Below are 23,265 nucleotides of genomic sequence, written 5' to 3'. Positions count from 1 at the left end.
TCCTCGCACAATCCACGACACACTTAAAACCCGCCTATTATCAATGTTAACCGTGCATTTCGCAGAACTCTTGATTCGCTTAACATTACCGGACGACGCTGACGCTGCCGCCGGAAACGACGACTCAGCCGCCGCCGCCGACGACATAAGATTTTCATTAAAACAACGATGATCCTACGCAATAGGATTACCAGTGTTGTAATCCTAACAGTGGCGCTAATATCGGGAGTGCAATGCTTCGACGATGCCGACAATTATAACGTTAAGATCACCAAGCATGGTCTGGAACTGACTCAGACCATAAACATCCAAAGGCAGGAATATCTGCAAAAAATGTGCGAAACTATGGGATACAGTACGCAGACTTTTGAAGATCTAACCGAGGAACAAATGGAACATATGATCGTGGATCCCGAGCATAAATTTATGTATTGTTATGTTCCCAAGGTGAGTTTTGAGTTTTTGAAACATTGAAAATATGTGTTCCTACCTACGCATTTTTATTGTTGTTTTAGTTATGCCAAAACATAGCTTTTTGGAATTTATTGCCTCTTTACACCGGTTCCTTCCTTTTTTTTTGTTGTTTGTTGTGTTGATCTTGCTCCAATTCTGTCCCGTGTCGCGTCGTCGTCGTCTGACGGAGTCTTATCTTAAATACCCTGAGGGCACGAGGGGACTATTGAGTCTTAAAAAATTATGTTAACTTATAACGACAATGGTGATGATGAGCACTGCATTTGTCGTGCTCGCTCGTGGGTCGATTGTATTCAATTTTGTCGTCTTCTTTCTTTCGAAGTTTGTTCTTCGTTTTTCTTTTATGAATTCTTTTTATTTTTTTGTTGTTGTTTTGATTTTTGTTGATCGTTGGTTTTTTAAATAATGTTGAGTGAACATATTTATCAATATTAAAATTATTATTGCATCACTTTTAAAATTCATGATTTTATGTTTTAATTGTTTTCTGTTTTTATTTGTCTGCCGTTGTGCTAAATTGAACTTGGAGCATTGAACTTAGGGACACAATTTTTGAAGTGCCTTGATAAACATTAAAGTATGTACATAATTATGTACCCAAGACCCCAGCACATGTGATTTGATTTTGATGTGGCGATGGCGCAAGAAGTTCTGCCTTAATGTTGTTCAAGATCATGATCTGAGCGAATTATTTTGAAACTTGTTGATAGCATGTGGTCTCATAGAATCATATTTATACATTTTTGAATTGTGAAATTATTAGAATTAATTTTTCTGAGAATTTAAAATCTTTAGTTTAGAATTGGGTGTCGCATTATGAAAAAACGTCCATCTTAATTTAATTTATAATTGCTTGAAATATTATTTTTCATTTGTGCTTCGTGTGGATTATGACGAGAATTGTATTTCACTTATTCTTGGAAGGGAAAAACAAATCATTTCGGTGCATGTGCATTTATATATGAAGCCAGATTTGCATTAGAGACTAGTCATTAGATTTTCTAGATCCACACCTATCTATAATTATTTCTGAGAGTGCAAATTTAATCGCTTACGAAGAAATATTTTTTTAAATAAGATTTGCTTTGAAAAAACGTGATGCTTGTAAAAATTCTTTTGAATTTAATTGAGTGGAAATCTAAGTTCAAGATAACAATAATTAAGGGTCAACTTTATATAGATAGTATTTTTTTTGTTGTATTTGTCAATCTAATGATGATTTGTCTTTAATTTTTTACCTTTGATAAGATGAATTCATTTTATTCAAGGTCAATAAGATAGTATAGGCATTCTTTAAGAATTCTTTTTAATTGAAAAAAGAATTTAATAATAATTATAATATTTCAACACGTTTTACATTGATTTATTTAAATTAATTTTTTATCAAGATCGAATAAAATGAAAAATTCATTAAAATGTTTACAGATGAAGCTTTGAATTATTAATTAAGTAGATATAGTAATAAATTTATGGTACACATTTACGTATAACATGTTGGCCTGTTGTCTATTTTTGTGTATTCCCGTTTTTAATTTCAGTTGTGAATTATAAATAGGATTAAGTTTATTAATTAAAATTAACTATTGTTGTCAATGTGCTGGTTTCTTAACTTCCCATAAGAAGTTATTGTAATCGGTCCGAATTGTCAAATTGAAAATTTTGACATTTCTCGATGTTTCAAGGTCCCTAAAGTCCGAATTGTCAAATTGAAAGTTTTGACATTTCTCGATGTTTCAAGGTCCCTAGATTCTAAATAATTTTCTTTAGATAGATGTCTGTGGTTGCGTGATGTGTACGTATGTTCTCGACGTTTTTTCGTCATACATAGCTCAAGAACCAGTAAAGATATCGACTTCAAATAAATTGTTTTATATAGATAATAATGCAGAAAGGAATCCCAAAAAAATTGCTTGGGTGTTTTTTTTACCATAGTAATTTAAAAAAAAGTTGAAAATTTTGGTTAACCCTAAATATCCTAAGAACCAATAACGCTAGAGACTTGAATTACATTTTATATTATATTAGCTGACCCGGCGGACTTCGTACTGCCTCAATTGATAAATAAAAGACCTAAACTTTTTTATAAATTAATTTCAAAACAAACAAAGCTTATTGAATAAAAAAGAATTTTTTTTAATGAAGTTTTATTATTATTTTCGACACATCATGTTGCTTACTTAGAAAACAGAGTTTTGTTGAAATACTGGCTATTTATAAGGTTATAAAGAAATAAATTGGGTGGCACAACAGTCCGTTGGGAACAAGGGCTTAGTGACTTACAATTCTCAACCATTTCTGTGTGCGAGTAATGTTATCAGGAATGGAAGGGACCTACAGTTTATATGCCGAATCCGAACGGATAAATTAAGAAAGCACTTTTTCATGACAAGAGTTACTCTTGGAGAATTTGTCAATTCCTCGCAAGAGGCAGTACCCGTGAAAAGACTTTAGATGGCATAGGCAGGGATCGAACCCAAGACCTCTGGCATGACAGTCCAACGAACTAACCATCATGCCACGGGTAATAAACAACTGATCCTACTTTTAACTTCAAATTGTGAAATGGTAATCCAGGCAATTCCAGTGAATTTCAAAACTCCGTGGGATAGTTCACTACGTCATCCTGGTTCATAACGGTGTCGACTGATTTAAAGGAAACCAACTGTCCTGGAAGAAAATTCTGAATGGTCGCATTGAGATCCTCGACATCTTTATTTTTCGCTTCCAATATTGCTCTTTCACCCAACTAATTTTTGTTATTGAACTTTTGCGCTATATCTGGGAAAACACGCTGAATAAGCTCCTCTTTTGAATCTGTGATGTGATGATGAGAGAAATCTGTGGGTAATGTGATGAATCCGGTCGACGTGTCCATTGCAACTTTATTATTTCCAATATCTAACAACTGCTTCGCAAACACATTTGCAGTTTCATCATGTTGCAAAAATACTCACATGTAAGTTGTTAATTGGAGTGTCTTGACGTACTGCCACAAGATCTATGATTTTAGACATGCATTTGGTTCATCAGCAACAGTTGATCGGGGAATAACTGGAAGAGTCTGACGAAAATCACCTGACAACAGAATCATGGCCCCACCGAAAATATCTTGGTTGTCACGAAGATCTTTCAATGTTCTGTCCAGCGCCTCCAGTAACCTCTTATGGGCCATTGTGCATTCATCACAAACAATTAATTTGCATACCTGTAGAATCTAGCCATTGCGCTATTTTTGGCGATGTTGCAAATTGGTGTTTCGGTGAATTGCATGTTTGATGGTAATTTCAAGGCAGAATGCGCAGTTCGTCCGCCTTCTAGCAGAGTCGCAGCTATTCCAGATGATCCAACGCTAGAGCAACATCATTTCGCGATCTGATCCTCGCCAAAAGCAATTAAATTAAGGACGTTTTTCCGGTTCCTCCGGGAGCATCAAGGAAATAAATTCCACCAGATCCGCTCTTCACAGCTTCTATCAAAGTGTCGTACGCAATTCTTTGTTGTTGATTTAATTGTAGAACATTTGTACGCACTGTTTCGGCCAATGCCGTACTGTTGTTCCCTTTGCAATTCGTGGATTAATGCATCGTGAATATGACGATTGGGTGCTGTATTTCCCAAACACGACAATACTGCATTTGCTATCAATAAACACATATCTTCTATCATGATCAATGTCTCATTGTAAATTTCTTCAGTCATTTGTAGTGTAGGAATTAAAGTTTCACGACGCACACGATGCAAAACATCCTCAGATCTGTCATGTAATACATTTTTCCGTGTTCTGAATTTTTTTTTTTTGAGTTTACCTTTAAGCCATAAATCTCCGTGTTCTGAAGTGCCACAGAATGATTGTTGGTTGTCAAATCTAATGTCAAATATTTTGGTTGTGTTCAGAAACTTAATTTGTGTCAAAACTTAAAAAAGAATTAAGATTGAATCGTTTAAAAGTCGTTAAATTCCAATGAGTTTCTTTTGATGAGTCCAAATAAAGAATTTGCTTTGGATGCAATTTAATTAATGTGTAAGTTAAATTTGAATTTAAAATATAACGCCCAAGTCTTTGAACTGTTCAACTACTTGTAACGACATATTATTTAATGAATAGATTCGATTTAATTGATTCTCTTTATTCACTTAATCTCAACCAAATTAATTGTATTCATAATTCTTTAAATATGTAATTTGTTAGACTTAATTTTTGTATGTAATGACTTTTTTAATTCAAAAGTCTCAATTGTTCCCTTTTCTTTACTTAATGAATCTCTACACCATAAGGAACTATTTATTGAATTTAAACTGTACACGTATTTATCAAATGAATCAATGCAATGTTCTAGCTTCTTTAACTTTAAAAAGGTAAACTTCATTGAACTTAACAATTTTCTTGAAAATTATGATTGGTCAATTAATTTTGTCAATCTGAATCTTCAACAAAAGTATTCGCGTTTCGTGTCTATTATTTTCGACAGTTTTAGTAGATTCGTTCCGTCTTCGAGAAGACGGTACAACAAGCAAATAATTAATCTGAAAATTTAAGACGTAAAGCTTTTAACAAATTTAAGCGAACTAATGATAATTTAGACTACGCTAATTTTAGCAAACTGCGCAAAGATTTTTTTGTTCTTAATAAATTCCTTCACAAGTGTTATATAATGAATATTGAAACTAACATTAAGACAAATACTTCTTCGTTTTGGCCATATATAAATGTGAAAAGAAATACGTCAGGCTACCCAAAGCAAATGACATTTGGAGACACTGAAGCATCAGACACATCATCAATACTTTGTCTATTTGCTGACTTTTTTCAATCCGTTTATTCACCTGCTAAAAATTACAGTTATAGTACACTCTTAGATAATTCAACCTGTAGCATTGATATCGGAGGATTACAACTCAGTTTAGAAGAAATATATTCAGGACTCCAGTCTATAAAGCCCAAAACTATACCCGTTTTTTTCTTAAAAAATTGTGCTAAGTCTCTATGCTATCCTTTGTATTGCATATTTAATCAATCTCTATCTCAGGGTATATTTCTAAGTGAATGGAAAATATCTTATCTTGTGCCAATTCATAAATCTGGACCTAAAAATAATTGAGAACTATCGTGGTATTTCCAAGTTGTCTGCCATTCCTAAATTGTTTGAGAACCTGGTAAAAAATAAATTGGAATTCATAACCCGAGAGCATATTTCTGACCGACATGGCTTTGTTTCCGGTCGTTCTACAATAACTAATTTAGCTCTTTTCTCAAATTATGTGTTAAATTCGTTTGAAAGTAGGAATCAAGTAGATGCGATATATACCGATTTCAGTAAAGCTTTTGATTCGGTGGATCATTCCACTTTAATACACAAATTAAAACTTTATGGTTTACATTCTACCCTTCTTGATTGGCTGTCGTCTTATCTAATGGGAAGATCTCAAAAAGTCATAATAAATAACACTTTTTCGAGATCTATTCAATGCAGCTCAGGTATTCCTCAAGGAAGTCATTTGGGTCCGCTCCTCTTTAATATTTTTATAAATGATATAACTACAGTGATAAAATATTCTCAATACCTCCTTTACGCTGATGATTTGAAACTCTTCTTAAAAATCAATTGTCTCCATGATTGCAAGCTGCTACAGGACGACCTTACCCATGTCTCCGAATGGTGTAAATTAAATTGTTTAGAATTAAATATAAAAAAATGCAATGCTATCTCCTTCTATAGGTCCTATATCCACATTAGCTTTGACTACACGATCGATAATGTATTATCTTGTGTAGAAAACATAAAAGATTTAGGTGTTATATTGGACAAAAATTATTCCTTTAAAAGTCACATGGATTATGTAATTGGAAGAGCTAACTCAACTGTAGGATTTATAAAACGTAATTGTGTTGATTTCAGTGATGCTTACGCATTACTATGCTTATATATATCTCTTGTGAGATCTATATTGGAATATGCAGATGTCATTTGGAATCCGGGTTTTAAGACCTGCTCTGATCGTTTATAAAAGGTTCAGAGGCGGTTTACTAGATTCATATTTTATAAGATGAAGTGGACTTCTATCCCAGATTATAAAGCAAGATGCCTTTTTCTAGGCATCAAGTCTCTTGAATCAAGAAGAAAAATTCATGGTATAACGCTTGTGAGGGATATTTTATGTTACCACGTACGTTGTCCATCTTTGCTTTTAATTGTACCAATTTATGTTCCGTCAAGAGCTTTGCGTGGTAGAAAATTTCTGTTTGAATCTTTTCACAGAACAAGCTACGGTATTAATGAGCCGATTTGTAGATCGATAAGGCAATTCAATGAAGTTTGTCAATTTATTGAATTAAGTAATTCTAGGGATTTGTTTAAGGCCAATATACTTTTATTATTTACTTTTTAATATAATTTTGTAATATTTTAATTTTTAAGATCAAATCTGTTAGCTTTAAGCTTGTAGACAAATTAATAAATAAATAGATTGAAATAATATTTAACAAAGTTCTATTAGGCCATACAATCACACTTGTCAATATTTAACAACAAATCATTTGACTTGCACCAGTCAACAAATAAATTTAGATCATTTTGAAGCAAAAGAAAATCTTTTAAATTTGAAACCCGAGAAAAGAACTTTATGTCGGTGTATTTTTTCTGTCGTTGTAACCGTGAAATCTTTATTCAAAGAAATAAATTTAGTTTGACAATTCATGTATTAAAAACTGCTTCTGTATCTGTTTAAGGAGGAATGACTTCTAAAATGGTTTAAATAAAATAAATGTAGCAACTAAACAATCCCAGTTTTTCAGAAAAAGTTTTATAGTTATGTTATTCCTTTAAAAGTGGATCACAATTGACTACCGGAATGATTCGATTAAACACATTTACATTTCTTCTTTAGGTCAATTAAAAAAGGATTATGCCCTGTTTTGGCCTAATCCTTTTTTATTATTTTTACAATATTTAATATTATTTCTCTTTAAAAAAATACTCTACTTTTTAATATCAAAATTTAAACTTTTATTGGAAACCCCTGTATTAATCGAGCAAATTAAAAAACACATCATTCAAAATCACTCCAATTCCTTTATCTATGAGCGGTACATGCTTTGAGGAAACCCTCATCACCTTTTAGCAATCGATAGCAGTATCATTCACCCTATCGATGATTGAGCGAAGCATATAATGTATAAAATACATTAATATATGCCACAAAAGAAATAAATCAAAACAAATTTAATCTATTTTAAATACATTAAAATATCAATATATTAAAATATTAAGCCAAACGATATTAAAATTGTTTTTTCAGCCGCACATTAAGAATATAGAATACTTTACAAACTTTGTTTTTCCTTTTCATTTCGATATTCAAAAATTTAGGTAAATCTGCATTGGCCTTTACTATTTTCCTTACATTTGAATTGCTTTTAACCTTTAAACATTTTACGAATAGTCTTAAAGCCCTTTGTGTGCGCCAACGTTTAAAAAAATATCTGGTTTTGATCTACGGAAAGGAAAATCCCTCGAAAAAAGCCCACGAAGCGAGATAATGATGAGCTCACCAAAAATGTTTTTTTTAATAAATTGATTGTTATTTTGCTTACAGTAGACTCGCGGTAACGTGAACTATTAAAAACTGAGCGTGTTCACGTTATCGAAGTTGTTCATATTGACGAAGGTGTAGTTCTTAAATTTTTTAAAATAAATTAGATTTTTGTTTTAACTGAAATTCATTTGTTTTTTTTTTTAATTTCAAATGTAAATGTACATACAAAAATGTAATTGCGTTGCAATTAAAGAAAAGAAAGCTTAATCCTTTCCTTAAATTTCTTTTTCTATTTAGCTGAAAACTGCCTTTTCGCGAAGGTAAGCTGATGTCTGCTGTATTAACGTTTTCATATTCAGCCCATTCCAAAGCCTTATTGAAAATGTCGATTGCTTCCCTAGGCTCTATTCTGGTATGTGCTGTTTCCAGAATAGTATCCTTGCTTTCACATTCGTCACTGATCAAAACCTCGTTTGTTTCGGTGTCGTTTGGAAGATCTTCATTCCATTAGCAACCGAAAAAATTATCTACATAGAAGAGCGCAAATCGAATCAAATATTTTTCTGCATACAAGAGAAAATATTCAAACTTCTGGATTAACTGCGTGTAGAAGTTCTAGTGCACGTTCCTCTTGAGAGTTGATTGGTGAACAAATTCTTCCTCTCAAAACAGCTAGTGGGATATCCTCTTCAGAGTCTTTTTCATTTCTTATTGAGCTTAAAATATTCGTCCAGCTATTTTTGCTATTGTTTTTTTTTAAGACGTTGCCAACCCGAATTTAAATAGCAAATAGCGTCTCTTAACGTCGTCAATTTTTTGAATGCTTCAATAACATCAGTTTTTTCGGCCACAATTGATGCCAGAAGACTATTTCAGTACAAATTTTTTTTTAGTCTTTTAGCATTTCGGTCCATCAGCTGTATGAGGGTCGTGACATTCGGCGGCATAAACATTGCAGTTATTAACCCGTCCTCAGATGTTAATTCGTTTTCGGGTGGATGAAATGGAGCCGTATCAATTAAAAGAAGCGCTTTGGTGGGCAACCCTTGGTGTTTTAAAAATGTTTTGGCCTACACATGAAAACATTTAAAATCAATTCAAAATTGCAATCTGTTTCCTACCTGTGGTACGAAGGATTGACGAAACCAACTTTCAAAAAGAGCAGCTGTCATTTGACTACACGACAGGAGATTTAAAATTCCTCAACGATCGAGGATTGTTTGTCTAACTTTATGTTCTTCTGTTGGATTTTTACAAGCAAGAAAAGTGACGCGCTGTTTTTCCGTGTTTCTGCCAGGAGCATTTTTTCTTGAGATCATACGTATGTCTTGTCAGGAAACAGCTTCCAAAATAATCCGGATTCATTCGCATTGTATATTTGATTGTGAGATAGACCTAGCTCTTTTATTTTGGCTTGCAGCTTGTTTTTGAAAGGGTCCACAAGGTCAGGTCTAGAAGATAATTTTTCTCCACTTATTTTGATAAAAAAGCACACCATAACGCTTCTTAAATTTTTTTGCAACCATCCGTCACTCGCATTAAAATCGTCCTGATGATTGTGAGATAAACCTAGCTCTTGTATTTTGGCTTGCAGCTTGTTTTTGAAAGGGTCCACAAGGTCAGGTCTAGAAGATAACTTTTCTCCACTTATTTTGATAAAAAACACACCATAACGCTTCTTAAATTTTTTGCAACCATCCGTCACTCGCATTAAAATCGTCCTGAGTTTCATTAATTTTTGAATGGAAAAATTTAACTTTTTCCTTAACCATCAATCCATTGACTGGATAATCTCTTTAATTCTCGCTGTTTGATGAACCGACACGGTAAAGAGCTTTTTCGATTTTAGGAAGTTCAGAACGCTTCATGGTCTTCCGCATTTCAGGTCCAGAAAATGTATTGTTAACACATATTAAAATGTTCTCCGATTTTTTGTTGATAGCGCAACATTGTATTGCTTCGCAAAGCTGGTTACGCTTGATCCTCCTTTTAATTTTTCTAAAACACTTACTTTATCCTTCAAAGACAAGGATTTTGGGACTTTTTGCGAAATTTTTTAAGAAAATCTTCCTTTTGATTACGATAAACCAAAACCGCGCACTAAGACAAATGCCAAACTAAATTAAATAATAAAATACTTAACAATATTCCCCATTTAGTAAAACGATTTGAAAAACCGAAAAACCATCAAAGGAAGCTATGTTTTGTATGTCAAACACATTTAAAAGTTGTTCACATTATGGGGCTTTCGCAAACTGTTCACGCTACAGAGTAGTCAATGTAAAAAAGAAAACAAGTGTTCACGTAAGACGGTGATTTTGCTATCGCGAGTCTACTGTATTTATTTTGGTCATTTTGTCAGTGTTTTTATTATTAAATGCTAACCTAAATTGCGCATAAATCAAGTGACAGCTGTCAAAAAACAACACTTTCAAAAAAATACCCGTTACCCGTTAATGAAAAGCTTCCAGTTTGACCAAACAAACGATTAACAATCAATTCAAAATTGTATGAACTTTATTCCGGAAAAAAATATTTTATTTAGTTCTGTAAGTTTCCATTTGCAAATCGAACAGAGGATACTTTTTGAGACTATTATGACAACTTAACATAAAAAAATAAAAACTTTATTTTTCTAAACATTAACAAATGTGAACAATTGTTAAGCAGCTTTCAAAAATTGTGACATTTTCATATAAGTGTATCCGCGCGGGAACTTCTGCAAGCAAATTTTGTTTCCAAATGAAATTTGTTTCGTTTTAGATTCTAGGGATCTAGGGACCTTGAAACTTCAAGAAACCGGACCGATTATAATAACTTTATATTCGAAGTTATTAAAGACATTTTACTATAATCCTCCCCCAACTGACGAAAAATGTAGACGAGACTTATCTAAATATAATTCTTCCCCATAAATTCGTTACGGAACATGTGAACAAACCATAACAACCGAAGTGATACCGTCTCAATAAGATAAACATTTAAACCCGATTGTAAATTCCTTGCTGTCATCACTTATATTTGGATGCTACATAAACAATTAATGCAAATTCTATGGATGTTAAAACTCAAAAACGTTTTTTAAATGCAAATAAACTGATGTCTCAGATAATAATTTAAAGCTTTTAAATTCTTTGAATTAGTTTGAAATTTATCTGACGAGAATATACTTGATCTTATCTTCTTCGATCCTGAAGAGGTTAGCGCGGTAAAATTAAAAGAGATCAAGAATTCGTTGGCAAAAAAAAACAATTTATTTGATGGACTTATTCTAAATTCTAACGATAAATGAAATAAGAGTTCATATTTTTACGGTGGCGGTTGTAATAAAATATGTTTAATTATTTTTAGCTGGTATAGGCTTCAGTTAGAACAAAATAGTTATTTTTATTACGCACTAAACTAAAAATAAACAAAAAATGTTGACAAATCTTTTAACATCCGACCATGTCAATCACGAAGTCAATCAACCTTTGGTCATTCACAGCCCTCCACTATACAATATACATATCTTTATATAGTTGGTAGTAATTGCCTATTAAAAAAAAACAAATACTTTTTTTCTTCTAAAGTGCGCAAATACGATCGCTCATTACCTACTCATTTCAATTTACACACTTACAGTTGCGGTTAAAAAAATAGCACCACAAAACATCATCATTATCAACTTTATAAAGTGAAGGAATTGATTTTATAATTATAATATTTTTTTAACGTCATATTAAATCTGGTCTACAAAGTTTTGTTGGCCTTAAGATTTATGAGATATAATTTTTTAACAGCAAAACAAATATATTACGCTTTTTGAGGCTAAGTAAATTCATGAAGTAGTTTTTTTCTAATAAAATTACTAATAGTTTGCCAAATCTAGAATTCCTATCTAACTTTAGTAAAAGGTGTTTTTTTTAGATTGAAATTGATTTTCAAGAATTAATTTAAGGGTTTACCATTATGGTTTAAATTGATTTCGGGTTCGAATAAATTCCAGCAGAGAGGTCCTCTTTTTAATAGGATCGTGTAAGATTTTACACGAATAACAAAAACTATATCCATAGTATGAATAACACCGATAAAAGTTAGAGTAGAATCTTGCTATGGATGGGTTTTTGACATTCATACGATTCTCGAATGGATCTTATGTGATTTCGTTCTCAAATGTTGGTACGATTGATATTGCATTTGTATCTCGATGGCTGTGTTCGTTGATTAGTTGTGCATTTGGAAAAAAATTGGGGAAAAAAATCAATCTGTTACTGTTGATATTATTTAATTTTGTCAATACAAATGGACTAACTGGGCTTACTTTGCAAGAGAAAACAATAGAAAAGATAATAATTAAGTTTTGCTATGTTTTCACCAAAAGTTTATCTCAGTTTCGATCATGGCCATTTTTTTTTTGTAATTTGATTAAAACAAAACTATATTTTTTGTAGACAAACATCCAAATAAACAGTCCATGATGTACAGATAGTGCCAACCAACCAACTCCTCCACACAGCTCTTCAACACCACATGTTAATGTAGTAGTCTACGAACAAACCCCCTCCTTGAAACAATAGTAAAACTACCTTTTTTTTGTCCATTTTATTAGTTTTAGTTATTTTTTTTTTTGCTAAGTTAATTTTAACTTTTGATTTTTACAAAATTTTCTTCTATTTGTGTTTTTTTATTATTATTCTGACAGATCTTCATTCAGTTGTAAAAAATTTTCAAACACAAAAATCTGGCTACTGCGGATCGTTTTGTTGGCAATTTCTACTGTCCTATATATGGAATTCCAAAAAACCGCACTTATTTTGCCATATGGAGCCACTTAGGAGTCGTATGTCAGCCATAACGCGACAAATATTCCGTTCCAATGTGTCTATCGTCTCGGTCTTATCTGCGTAGGCAAAAAATTCACATAACCCTACAAAAAAGAAGCTAGCAGAATTAAATTGCACCATCTTGGGGTCGTGCTACAGAACCTCGAAAATTAATTGATTATAAATTTCTTAGGTAAATTCCCAACAATATAGAAAAATAAGGCATTTGTTAAAGCATTCTTTCAAAAGAAAAATAAGTCCGACATAAGTAACTACAGACAAATCTCTAAACTTAACCCAGTCAAGAGTTCAACTGTATTACACTGATTATTCTAAAGATTTTGACCAACTTTTATCATTACATTTAAGCTGAATTCAATTTGATTTCTCTTCAATTCTTCACATCACAATTTTAATTAATTTTTCTCCGACCTTTTTTTCATTGCCAAATCAGGAATTCCCAAAGTAGTCATTTAGGACCACTACTCTTTATCTTAGCTATAAATGATGTACCCGATAAATGATGTATAGATACGATACAATAACATTTTAATCATTCAAAACGATACAATCAATATTAACAGTTTTGTTATTTGCTGCAAAAACAATAGGCTTAACCTAAACCCAATTAAATGGCAGGCAATTGCTTTCTCTAAAAAAACTTACTCTTAGTACGATTAATTATAAAATTTCCCAGCACTCTTTACATCGTGTTCATAGTGTTCATAGATTTGTTAAACGTTAGTCTAATGAATATCAGGATCCTTATGTCACTTTTGTCTATATAACACTTTGGTCCACCTCCACCTTGATTATGCATCCCAATCACGAGATTTCTAAGAATAGGATGAAAACTTTTTACTGGAACCTCATACATTTCGCCTTAAAAGAGCTACCATGGTCTGATCCTTTCAAATTTCCTCACGTTTTCCAAACGATGTTTAGAACTCATCGTAAGTCTATTCATTATAAAATTTATTAGGAAGTTGACTGGAAAGTTCATCGAGAAAAATCTCTAGCTATTAAGTCAAGCCTATTTCTATCAAAATGACAGTTGATCATGTTTTTTTTCATTCAACTGCAAGCTGAACTTTATTGCTTTATGATTTATGTATTTTCTGCACAACTCTATTTGATGTTTTCCCTTGTCAATTTGGACAAAAAAATAAGTAATATTGCTTTAAAACAAAAATTACATATAGTGATAGACTTGTAGCTTGCCTGAGAAGTGTTTTTGGTAATTCTCATACTATGAACTTAAAGTTAAGGTAGAGGTTTATGAAGTAAAGTTCTGAATTTAAAATTTAGCACACTTCAAATTCTAGCTAGTTGCCTTGGTCAAAATGTACGCACAAAGCAGGAAGTTGACTTCAAATGAATTCCCTTATGTTTTCTGAACCTGCCCAATGACAAATCAAACTGAGCCTAAATCAAGTGATAGCTGTCAAAACGACTTACTCCAAAAAAGGATTTTCAGATTAACACCGGTTATTTTGACGAATCTTCATAAGTTTTTAGACGTCACTTGTCTTACTTAAGTCTTGAAGAAACGCTGAACTATTTGTGATTAAACACACGGATGGTTTGATAAAACTTAAATTTGATATGTATATTTGGACTTGAGTTCAGAATTTTGAGGTTTTTTAGAGCATATGAGTCACATTACACATTTCCTCAAAACTTTTATTCCATCACAAACATTTTAATCTTTAAACAAAAAACAAATCACTCGTCTGGTGCTGTTTTTTTTTACCGCAACTGTATTTTGTGTACAGTGTACTTCTGTATGTAAAATATTCTTAAGTGCTTTTCCGTTTCCAGGTGTCATGTCGGTCGGTTCAGTTCGGTTTAATTTTATGAATTTGTGATTCTATAAAGCTTACTTCACCTTTCAGAAATAATCGTCATCATCGTCGAAGTCGTTATTTTAATGATTAATAGATATGTATCTGTTTATCGAACGATAATTATTATTATATAAAAAAGAATAATACTAAAATTACAAATCAAATCATTATCTCAAAGCCTCGTAGTTGAAATGTCAATTACAGCTTACAGCTTATAAAGAAATAAACAATTTTCTTCATAAACAAATAAGCTTATAAACTTGTAAGAACTTTTCGATTTCAGTTGTTGTTTATTTCATTCACAAGTCATAAGTGAAATAATAACAAAAAAAAACAAAAACAAGTATACGTAATGAGAATATGAGAAGTATTTTCATAACACGTGCGGTCCGGTCGGTAGCGCTAAGCGATTTAAATAGGAATCGTATGATCTTTTCCGACCTAATTTGCATTGGCATTACACATTTCTACAGCACAAACCAAGCAAGCGGTTGACCAACCTTATTCAAGACCTCCTCGGGAAGATTAAAAGTATTAAATATTTGTGTCTATAGGTGATCTGGTAGCAACTGACTAGGTTAGGTACCGCTGGGGTGTGACAGGTTTACTTCCTTCTATCATATACAGTGTGTCGTAGGCACCTCCTCTCCTATTACTTTGGAATAATGCACTATCTGGCTTCTCTCTTAATTGAATGACTTTCGTGAAAGTTGAATGTTGCGCTTGTCTTATGATGGTAGACATAAGCAACAGCATCAAACAACAAATCTAACCAAGAGTCCAAGAGAATCTTAGTACACGATGCTGAGGCTGAGGCTGGAAGTTACAAAAGAAACAACAACAACAAATGATGCACTTTTGATTTCATCTTAAACCCAGACCAAGGCGACCAACGGATCAACGGAGAAAGTACCCAAGTCGATTCGATGAAAATTATAACTTTTCGCTATTGAAGTTTATAATTTAATTGATGAACATGAATGGAATTCTTTTAAATAATTTTCGAACTTGAAGAATTGAAATGATAGCTTATTGACAGTAATTTACAAAATGATAAAAGGGATTTTGATAAGATTGTGGAAATTCAAAATTGAACAAAAACAAAAGTTTAACGTTTTTATTGAATGCGTCAACGTTAACTTCGATGTTTTTTAATAGATAAGGCAGGTATCTGCCTACTTGATGCCTTCACTTTATATTTTCTAAGAAATTTGTACGACATAATTATGTATACATACGATCATGAGTAACTTTTATGTCAACATTTATGAGTAATGGTTATTTGATAAGTTGTTCTGAAAAATAAATTCCAGTACCATAAAAAGGCAGATAAAAAGGTAGTGTTGTCTATTATCTTCAATAAACGTAATCAATTTTATAATTTTGGACAATCAACTCCATTTTGAAATTCAAGTAGGTTTTCTAGTTTATTTTTGGATCTTCAAGGTTAGGCGAAAAACAATTAATAGAATATGTATTTCAAACGCAATTATGTGGAGTTTTTGACTGTTTGAATGGTCTTCTTGAATAAACTAATAAAAAAAAGATTTTTTAACTTAAAAAAATTTAAGTTTTTCGAAAGTTTTTGCTGTTGTTGATTTAAAATCACTTAATCACATTTTATTTAAGACAGCATCTATTAGAATCTAGAAAAATTTGTGTGACAGCTATTTAGTTTTTAAAGCCATTGTTAGGAGCCAGGTCTCCAAGGGGGAATGCTTTGGAGTACTGGAAGAGGCTACAGCACGCTTGTGGTTGCACGGCTCAGCTCGTCGCGTGCTAAACATTATTTATTTTCGTGCCTAAGGTAACTACTAGATGTAAATGACACAAACCTAAGAACTTTAACGATATCTTAGAAAAACTAAAAATCTGTGCTTCGAATTAAGTTTAAAAAAAATAAAATTAAAAAAATAATAAAAAAAAAAAAACATTCACCAACAAAAAAAAATTGTTATAATAAAATTAATAAAATGAAATAATAATAAAAAAAATAAACGAAAACTAAAGCTAATTAAAAAATCTAACAATGTAAACTTTTTATCTAAAGCACCTCTTTCTTACCCCCTTAAATAACGTCACAGCGAATCCCCAACGTTCGTCTGGTATTATTGACGAAAGTCTGGCCAACCGCCTTAGTATCGTGAAGATACTTCCTTCGCTATTTATCCATGGCCGAATGCAGCGGAAATAGCCCCTGAAATGACTCAACCAGTCACGAATTAGTCCGTTGAGAAAGTTAGCTTGTCATGTTTTTTTTGTAATTAAATAAAAATAAAATTGCAATGACAGGGAAAGATAGAGCGTGGCAAGGCGTTCCACATTCGCGTAATACGGCTAAAAAAATAAATATCTGTACTTCATAGTACGGCCGAAGTTAGGCTCAAGGGTAAACTGATGGGCATTCCTAGAAGCGCGTGTTTTACGGTTAAATTGTTTAAGGGAGGACTGCAACTGGCTATTTCACTTGAGCATAGTCCGTTAAAATAACGGTAAAAAAGGTTGAGGCAAGAAACCTTGCTTCCATGTTCGATTGACGTAAACGAATTGATGATGTTACTGTCACCAATAATTTTAAAAGATCTTTTTTGAGTACTGTCCAAGAGGGTTAAATTAGTTACTTTAGCACCAGCCCACAGATGAGAGTTATATTCAAGTTTCGGAGGCATACGGTTTTGTAAATTGCAGCCAAATCCAACGTCTCAAAAAACTTCGACATCTTGCGGCATTTTTGGCAGCATCGCGTATGTGATCGGTCCACAAAAGTTGGTTGCTGATGCACATTCCGAAGATGTCAAGATTTTCCGTTTCGTTGATGCAAGCTCCACGCATAGATAATGGCAAAGAGGGTTTATCTCACTTTAACGATACAAGACAGCATTGCGTTTTTGAAGCATTAAATTCCACACGATTTTTTATTCCCCATTGTACAATGCTAGGTAAGAATTTAATGAGCTAATCATACTTTGGTTCGTTGCAGTTCCACATCCGAAAAAGAGGGATGTGAGTCTGAAAAGCTAAGAGAGCTATCGTCAGCAAAACAATGTATTGGATGAGAAGTAGCAGACAGATCATTTATAAGAATGAGGAACAGGGTCGGAGACAATACGGAGCCCTGGGGCACACCAGCATTTATTTTATGATTTTCAGACTTGAATCCGTCCAAAACAACTTGTATTGAACGGTTCGAAAGAAAATTTCTAATCTAATAAAGCTAATAATTAATTAGCATTTCCATGACCTTAGAAAGAAGGGACGTTAGTGCTATCGGTCGGTAATTTGTTGGAGAAGAAGATTAGACTTTTTTTGGGATTGGCTGAACAAATGCAGTTTTCCAACTACTCGGAACGAGCCCAGAAGAATAGGATAGATGGAAAAGCTTACGCAGTGGTTTTGCTAGCGTGGAAGAACACCTCTTCAGAATAATGGCGAGGATACCATCTAAACCAGAGAATTTATGAATATTGAGATCTTTAAGAACTCTCACCACAGTTCGAGTACGAAAAATATTGGTCCCATAGAATCATTTACGATTTCAAGAACTGGGGGAGTCATGACACTATCTGGTAAGGTGGAATTGACGCAAACTGCCCTGCAAATAAGTTGGCTTTATCAATAGAGCTAACTAAAGGAGTGTCATTGACAACAAGCGTAGGAAGAGAGAGAATTCCTCATGTTTTTTACAAATGACCAAACATTCTTACTGCCTTTGGGACATTACAGTATTTTTCGCCGTAATTTTTGGTCATGTAAAAATGTAATTTACTTTAGACTCAAATAACTTTTCAAAAAATTAAAAATATTGACTTCAAACCACATAATTTTATCTCACAGAAAATATTGTTTTTAAAATTTAGCAATTGTTTTATAAAAATCCAACAGTCAGGTTTTTTCATAAGAAATTGAAATCTACACAAAATAATACGCAAATGCTACTAAAATTGGTAAAAATTGGTTAACATATTGGTGTACTTTATAATTACTTTAAAAAAAATAATGATGTGATGGTAAAAAAAATATAAAATATATAAATTTACCCCATAACATCCCTGCTCAAAACTAACCGGATTTTAAACAAAACTTCAAATCTTGATGTTTAGGTAACGGTTTTTCTTGTCATTTGGATAACATAATTAATAGAAATTAATTCGATTAATAAAATGGCTAAAACACGTCACACAAACGCTATTCATTATAAAGTGTTAAAAAAGTATCAAGCCGGTACAAAACAAAACGTAATCGCTGAAATGCTAAAAATTTCAACTTTAACGGTTTATGACATTATCAAAAACCCCTCTCAAAATAAAAACTGAAACAGATAGGCGCATAAAGAATTTTGTTCTTAAGGACCCTTTTACGTGAGGATCTAAATGTATCTATAGCGTCATCTACAGTAAGGAGTCGTTTAAGGTATTGCGGTCCTTACGCGTTCCGACCAGCAAAAAAGCCATTACTTACTGAAAAACATCGTAAAAAAATGTAAAATATGATAGGTGTATCGGAAAGACTTTCAATTAATTAAAATATTTAATCAGGGTTGAATTTATATGAATCATATGAACTTGACTATAAGCAAATGGAAAAGTGTGCTTTTCAGTGATGAACGCAAATTCAACTTATTTTACTCCGCTGGTAGAATGACAGTAATGTGTTCGAAAGGAACACGTTTAAAGCCAGCAAATGTACTCCCTACGGTTAAGCACGGTGGTGCTTCGGTGATGGTCTGGGGTTGCTTTTCCGTTACAAGCGTTGGTCCGATACATCAAATCGCAGGAATTATGGACCGTTTTCAATATAGTGATATTTTGGAGTCAACAATACTGCCATATGCTGAAGAGGAAATGCCTTTGCTTTGGGTTTTTCAGCAGGATAATGATCCCAAACATTCTTCAAAGCTGCTTAAAGAGTAGTTCGCAACAACAAATATTTGTGTCTTAGAGTGGCCGCCCCAATCTCCCGATATAAATCCCAACGAAAACTTGTGGGCAGTTTTAAAAAGGATGCTTGGAAAGACAACGCACACTTCAACAAGCTCTCTTTTTGCAGCTTTGAAGAATGAGTATGAGATTATTCCTGCCTCTATAATCGATAATTTTATCATGTCAATGCCTCGTAGATACCAAGAAGTTATTGAAAATAAAGGTTATTTGACACAATATTAATTTTAAAGAATTATTTAGTTTTTAGCAGCAGAATTTCTGAATTTATTTAATTTTTTGTTACCATCATTTATTGTGTGGATTATTTTAACTTGTTTTAATTTGTTTATGATCTTATTGCATTATAGAAAATATAAAAAAATGTGTACATTCTTGGGTAGCAAAACATGGATAATAATGAACTTGACCAAAAAAATCCGGAATGTTTCTAGCACCCCACATTTATAATTTTTTTTAAATATTTTTCGTATGCAGTTATTTCCTGCATTTAATTTTGTTAAAAATGTATTGACTCATTTTTGATACATTGAATTAAAAAAAATAAAACATTTTTTTAAAAATCCAAAACAAATTGGATATTTTGTGTACATTAGATTATTCTTGCTAATAAAAAAATATACAAATCCATTCATATACAAAACAACGGTTCTTTGAAGTGTACTATTCTGGAGTAATTCGTAATACAAAGCCAATTATCTTGTAATAACCCCAAACAAAAAATATTTTAAACCAACATTTTATGGGCCGTTTTTGAGAAAATTAGAATTTTCAAATTTGGTTTTAAGAAAAAAAAATCCTAATCGTAATCCGCTTAAAACCTTTATTTTCCATTTTTAACTCAATCGACCCAATGGTTTAGATAGAAAAATACTACACAGTTGGTAAACAGCCCGTTCTCAATTATAAAAGCAGATTTAAATGAAGTTTAATAACATATTCAATCAATCCATTGACAACAAAACAACAGTCAATTTTATGTATTATTGAAATGTAATTTTACCTATGAAATTGATCAAGCTCTTCTCAGGACAGAGGATTTTGCATGATCACCCTTTACTTCGACTTATGTAAATCGATTTATTATGTTGAATGTTAAAAAAAAATCTGCTAATTGTTTAAAACAAAATTCTTAAAATTTTCCACTGAGTGTCAGAAAGGTATGTAAATATGAAATTTAGTCGCTGTTTCCAATGCGACATCATTAAAGTAATTTTATGTAAGTACCTATAGCCTTTGTAATCAATTTAAAGTCCATTGCACTTTTCTTCATTGACCCAACCCCACACTACGTACTACTTTTAGGCTATAATTCCAAATTTATTTACTTATTCAGCGCCTTTAACTTTTTATTTTGCATTCTTCAAAATGTAAGCTAAAAATAGCAAAAGCATAATATTACGTGCACGTCCTACATCGCATAATTTATTCGTATTCAATTCTTTACCCACAATGTTTTATTTATTTAAGTACATATGTGTGTAAATAAACTCGAGTACTTTTTGCATTTTCAATCATTTTTAATTCAAATTGTTTACCAGCTGGATACCTATCTTAAGTTGGAAAACTTAAAACATATGTTTCAAAAACAAAACAAAATTCTTACCAATTCGTCATCGTCATCAAAAGTAGTTCCTAGTTTTCCAAGATAAACAAAATAGGAATCAACAAAAATACACTAACCTACATAATCTTTCTCTGCAATATTCTATTATGTTTACTTTGAAAAACCCAAAAAAATCATTGCTTTTCTACATTTTAAAAATAAACTTGTACAGGTAACTCACCTGAAACTTAGATAAACATAAATAATTTCTTAAGAAGGAAAACGACTTATTGTTTCTTTTTTCGAAATCTAAACAACTGCCTTCTACCCTTCCTAATCCTACAACACAACTTAGGTAAACATAATTAATTAAAAACAATAAACACTTTCCTAAAATACTTAGACGTTTTCATGGAAACCATTTGAGTAGAAAGAGTTTTTTTAAGAACTGTTCGATCTCATTTAATTACTTAAAAACAATAAAATCTTTTATCTATGAAAAATGGTCTTAAATGGATTTTTTCCAACTTTCTTTGATCTTGGTGTTAAAATTTGTCACTTAAGACGAGTCTTTATAACTGATACAAACCTATTTTGAAACTTCCTCTTTCTGCATAAAAATAATCTTCAAAAGTTATAGCCTTTAATAAATTTCTTTGTGTTTCTAGGTTGCCTGCACTAATTGGAAACGAGTCCTAATGATACTCACCGGAAATTGGCAAAATGGCACTGATCCTCTACAAATTCCCGCCTCACTCGCTCACTCACCAAATATGTTTAAAAAACTCAATTCACTAACTGAAGACGAGCGCAATACAGTTCTCTCCGAATACACTCGTTTCGTGTTGGTGCGACATCCCTTCGAAAGATTACTCTCAGCCTACAGAAACAAACTAGAAGGAACATCCTCCAGCGCCAAATACTTCCAAACTCGAGTAGGCCGCCAAATAGTGAAGAGTTTTCGTGTAAATCCATCCAATGCTTCACTTGAGAATGGGGATGATGTGACATTTGGAGAATTTGTCCAATACCTCCTAACACCCGATGTGAGTTTATTCAATCAATCCTTCAACGAACATTGGGAACCCATATCGAAACTTTGTCATCCTTGTGCTATGAAATACAATGTAATCGGTAAGATTTCAGTAAAAACCTTTAAAAAACGTTTTTTAAATATTTATTACTTTTTTATAGGCAAATATGAAACTCTCCTTGACGATTCAGCATTGGCCTTGTACTTAACCGGAGACAATAATCTAACTTTCCCCACTGGGCACAAATCATCAGGGACTAAAAGTCATTTGCGTGAATATTTTGATCCTTTGCCCATCGGTGCTATACGAAGGCTCTACGAGATTTACATGGATGATTTTCGTTTATTCGATTATGGTGTCGAACACGTTCTAGGGTTTGAATTTGGATGATAGGATTTTTCTTTAACTGTCTCCAACTAAATATATTTATTTATATAAAATTGTACAAAAAGAGGACTATTGATCTTATAAGAAAACAAAATAACAGAAGAAAACAAAAACCATAAACATAAGTATAAGCTTATTTTTGTTACACACGCTATTTGTTGTTATTTGTTTAAATAATATTGTTTTACAAGTTTTGCTATGTGATATTTGTAAGTAAAGAATTAAGATAGAGAATACCAATTAACTTCGGTTAAGCATTGATATTGAAATGTTTATAAAATATGACATAATTTTAGTTAATAAGTCAAAGATAGAGAATAAATTATTTTTTTAATTTCAAATTTTCGTTGTTTTGTTTTAATGGAGTTTAAACTTAATTATATACACTCCTCGCCACATGAATAGGACACCCCTTAGGTTTGTCCAAACATGCTAGAGACCTATTTTTTGTTTAATCTCAAGTTCAGTTAATTGTTTTTATTTAAAAAAAATTAATGCTAAGGATTTAAGTATTAATGAAAAATTATTGATCAAAAAGTGGCAAACTGCAAGGTCCAAATTTCGCACCACTTGAATAGGACACTTTAATAAAAAAACCATTTTAGAGCATTACTATTCTTCTTATTACGAACGTTACTTTAATTGGAAGTAACTGGAGTATTTTATTTAACAAACAAAAATGTTTTAATGGTGTGAAAGGCC

The 23,265-nt window shown here is 32.2% G+C and overlaps 1 protein-coding gene across 1 annotated transcript; it reads left to right on the top strand.

The window, feature by feature from the left end:
* The first annotated feature begins 2 nt into the window (after positions 1–2).
* LOC129952838 (carbohydrate sulfotransferase 11) lies at positions 3–22,904 on the top strand. The gene is made up of 3 exons (XM_056065693.1): positions 3–447; positions 21,811–22,276; positions 22,337–22,904. Exons 1-3 carry the CDS (start codon positions 169–171, stop codon positions 22,564–22,566), a joined length of 975 nt encoding a protein of 324 aa, XP_055921668.1. The 5' UTR covers positions 3–168; the 3' UTR covers positions 22,567–22,904.
* Positions 22,905–23,265: the final 361 nt, after the last annotated feature.

The sequence above is a fragment of the Eupeodes corollae genome, chromosome 3, assembly GCF_945859685.1.
Source record: "Eupeodes corollae chromosome 3, idEupCoro1.1, whole genome shotgun sequence".
NCBI lineage: Eukaryota > Metazoa > Arthropoda > Insecta > Diptera > Syrphidae > Eupeodes > Eupeodes corollae.
This window is presented reverse-complemented; position numbering and strand designations above follow the sequence as displayed.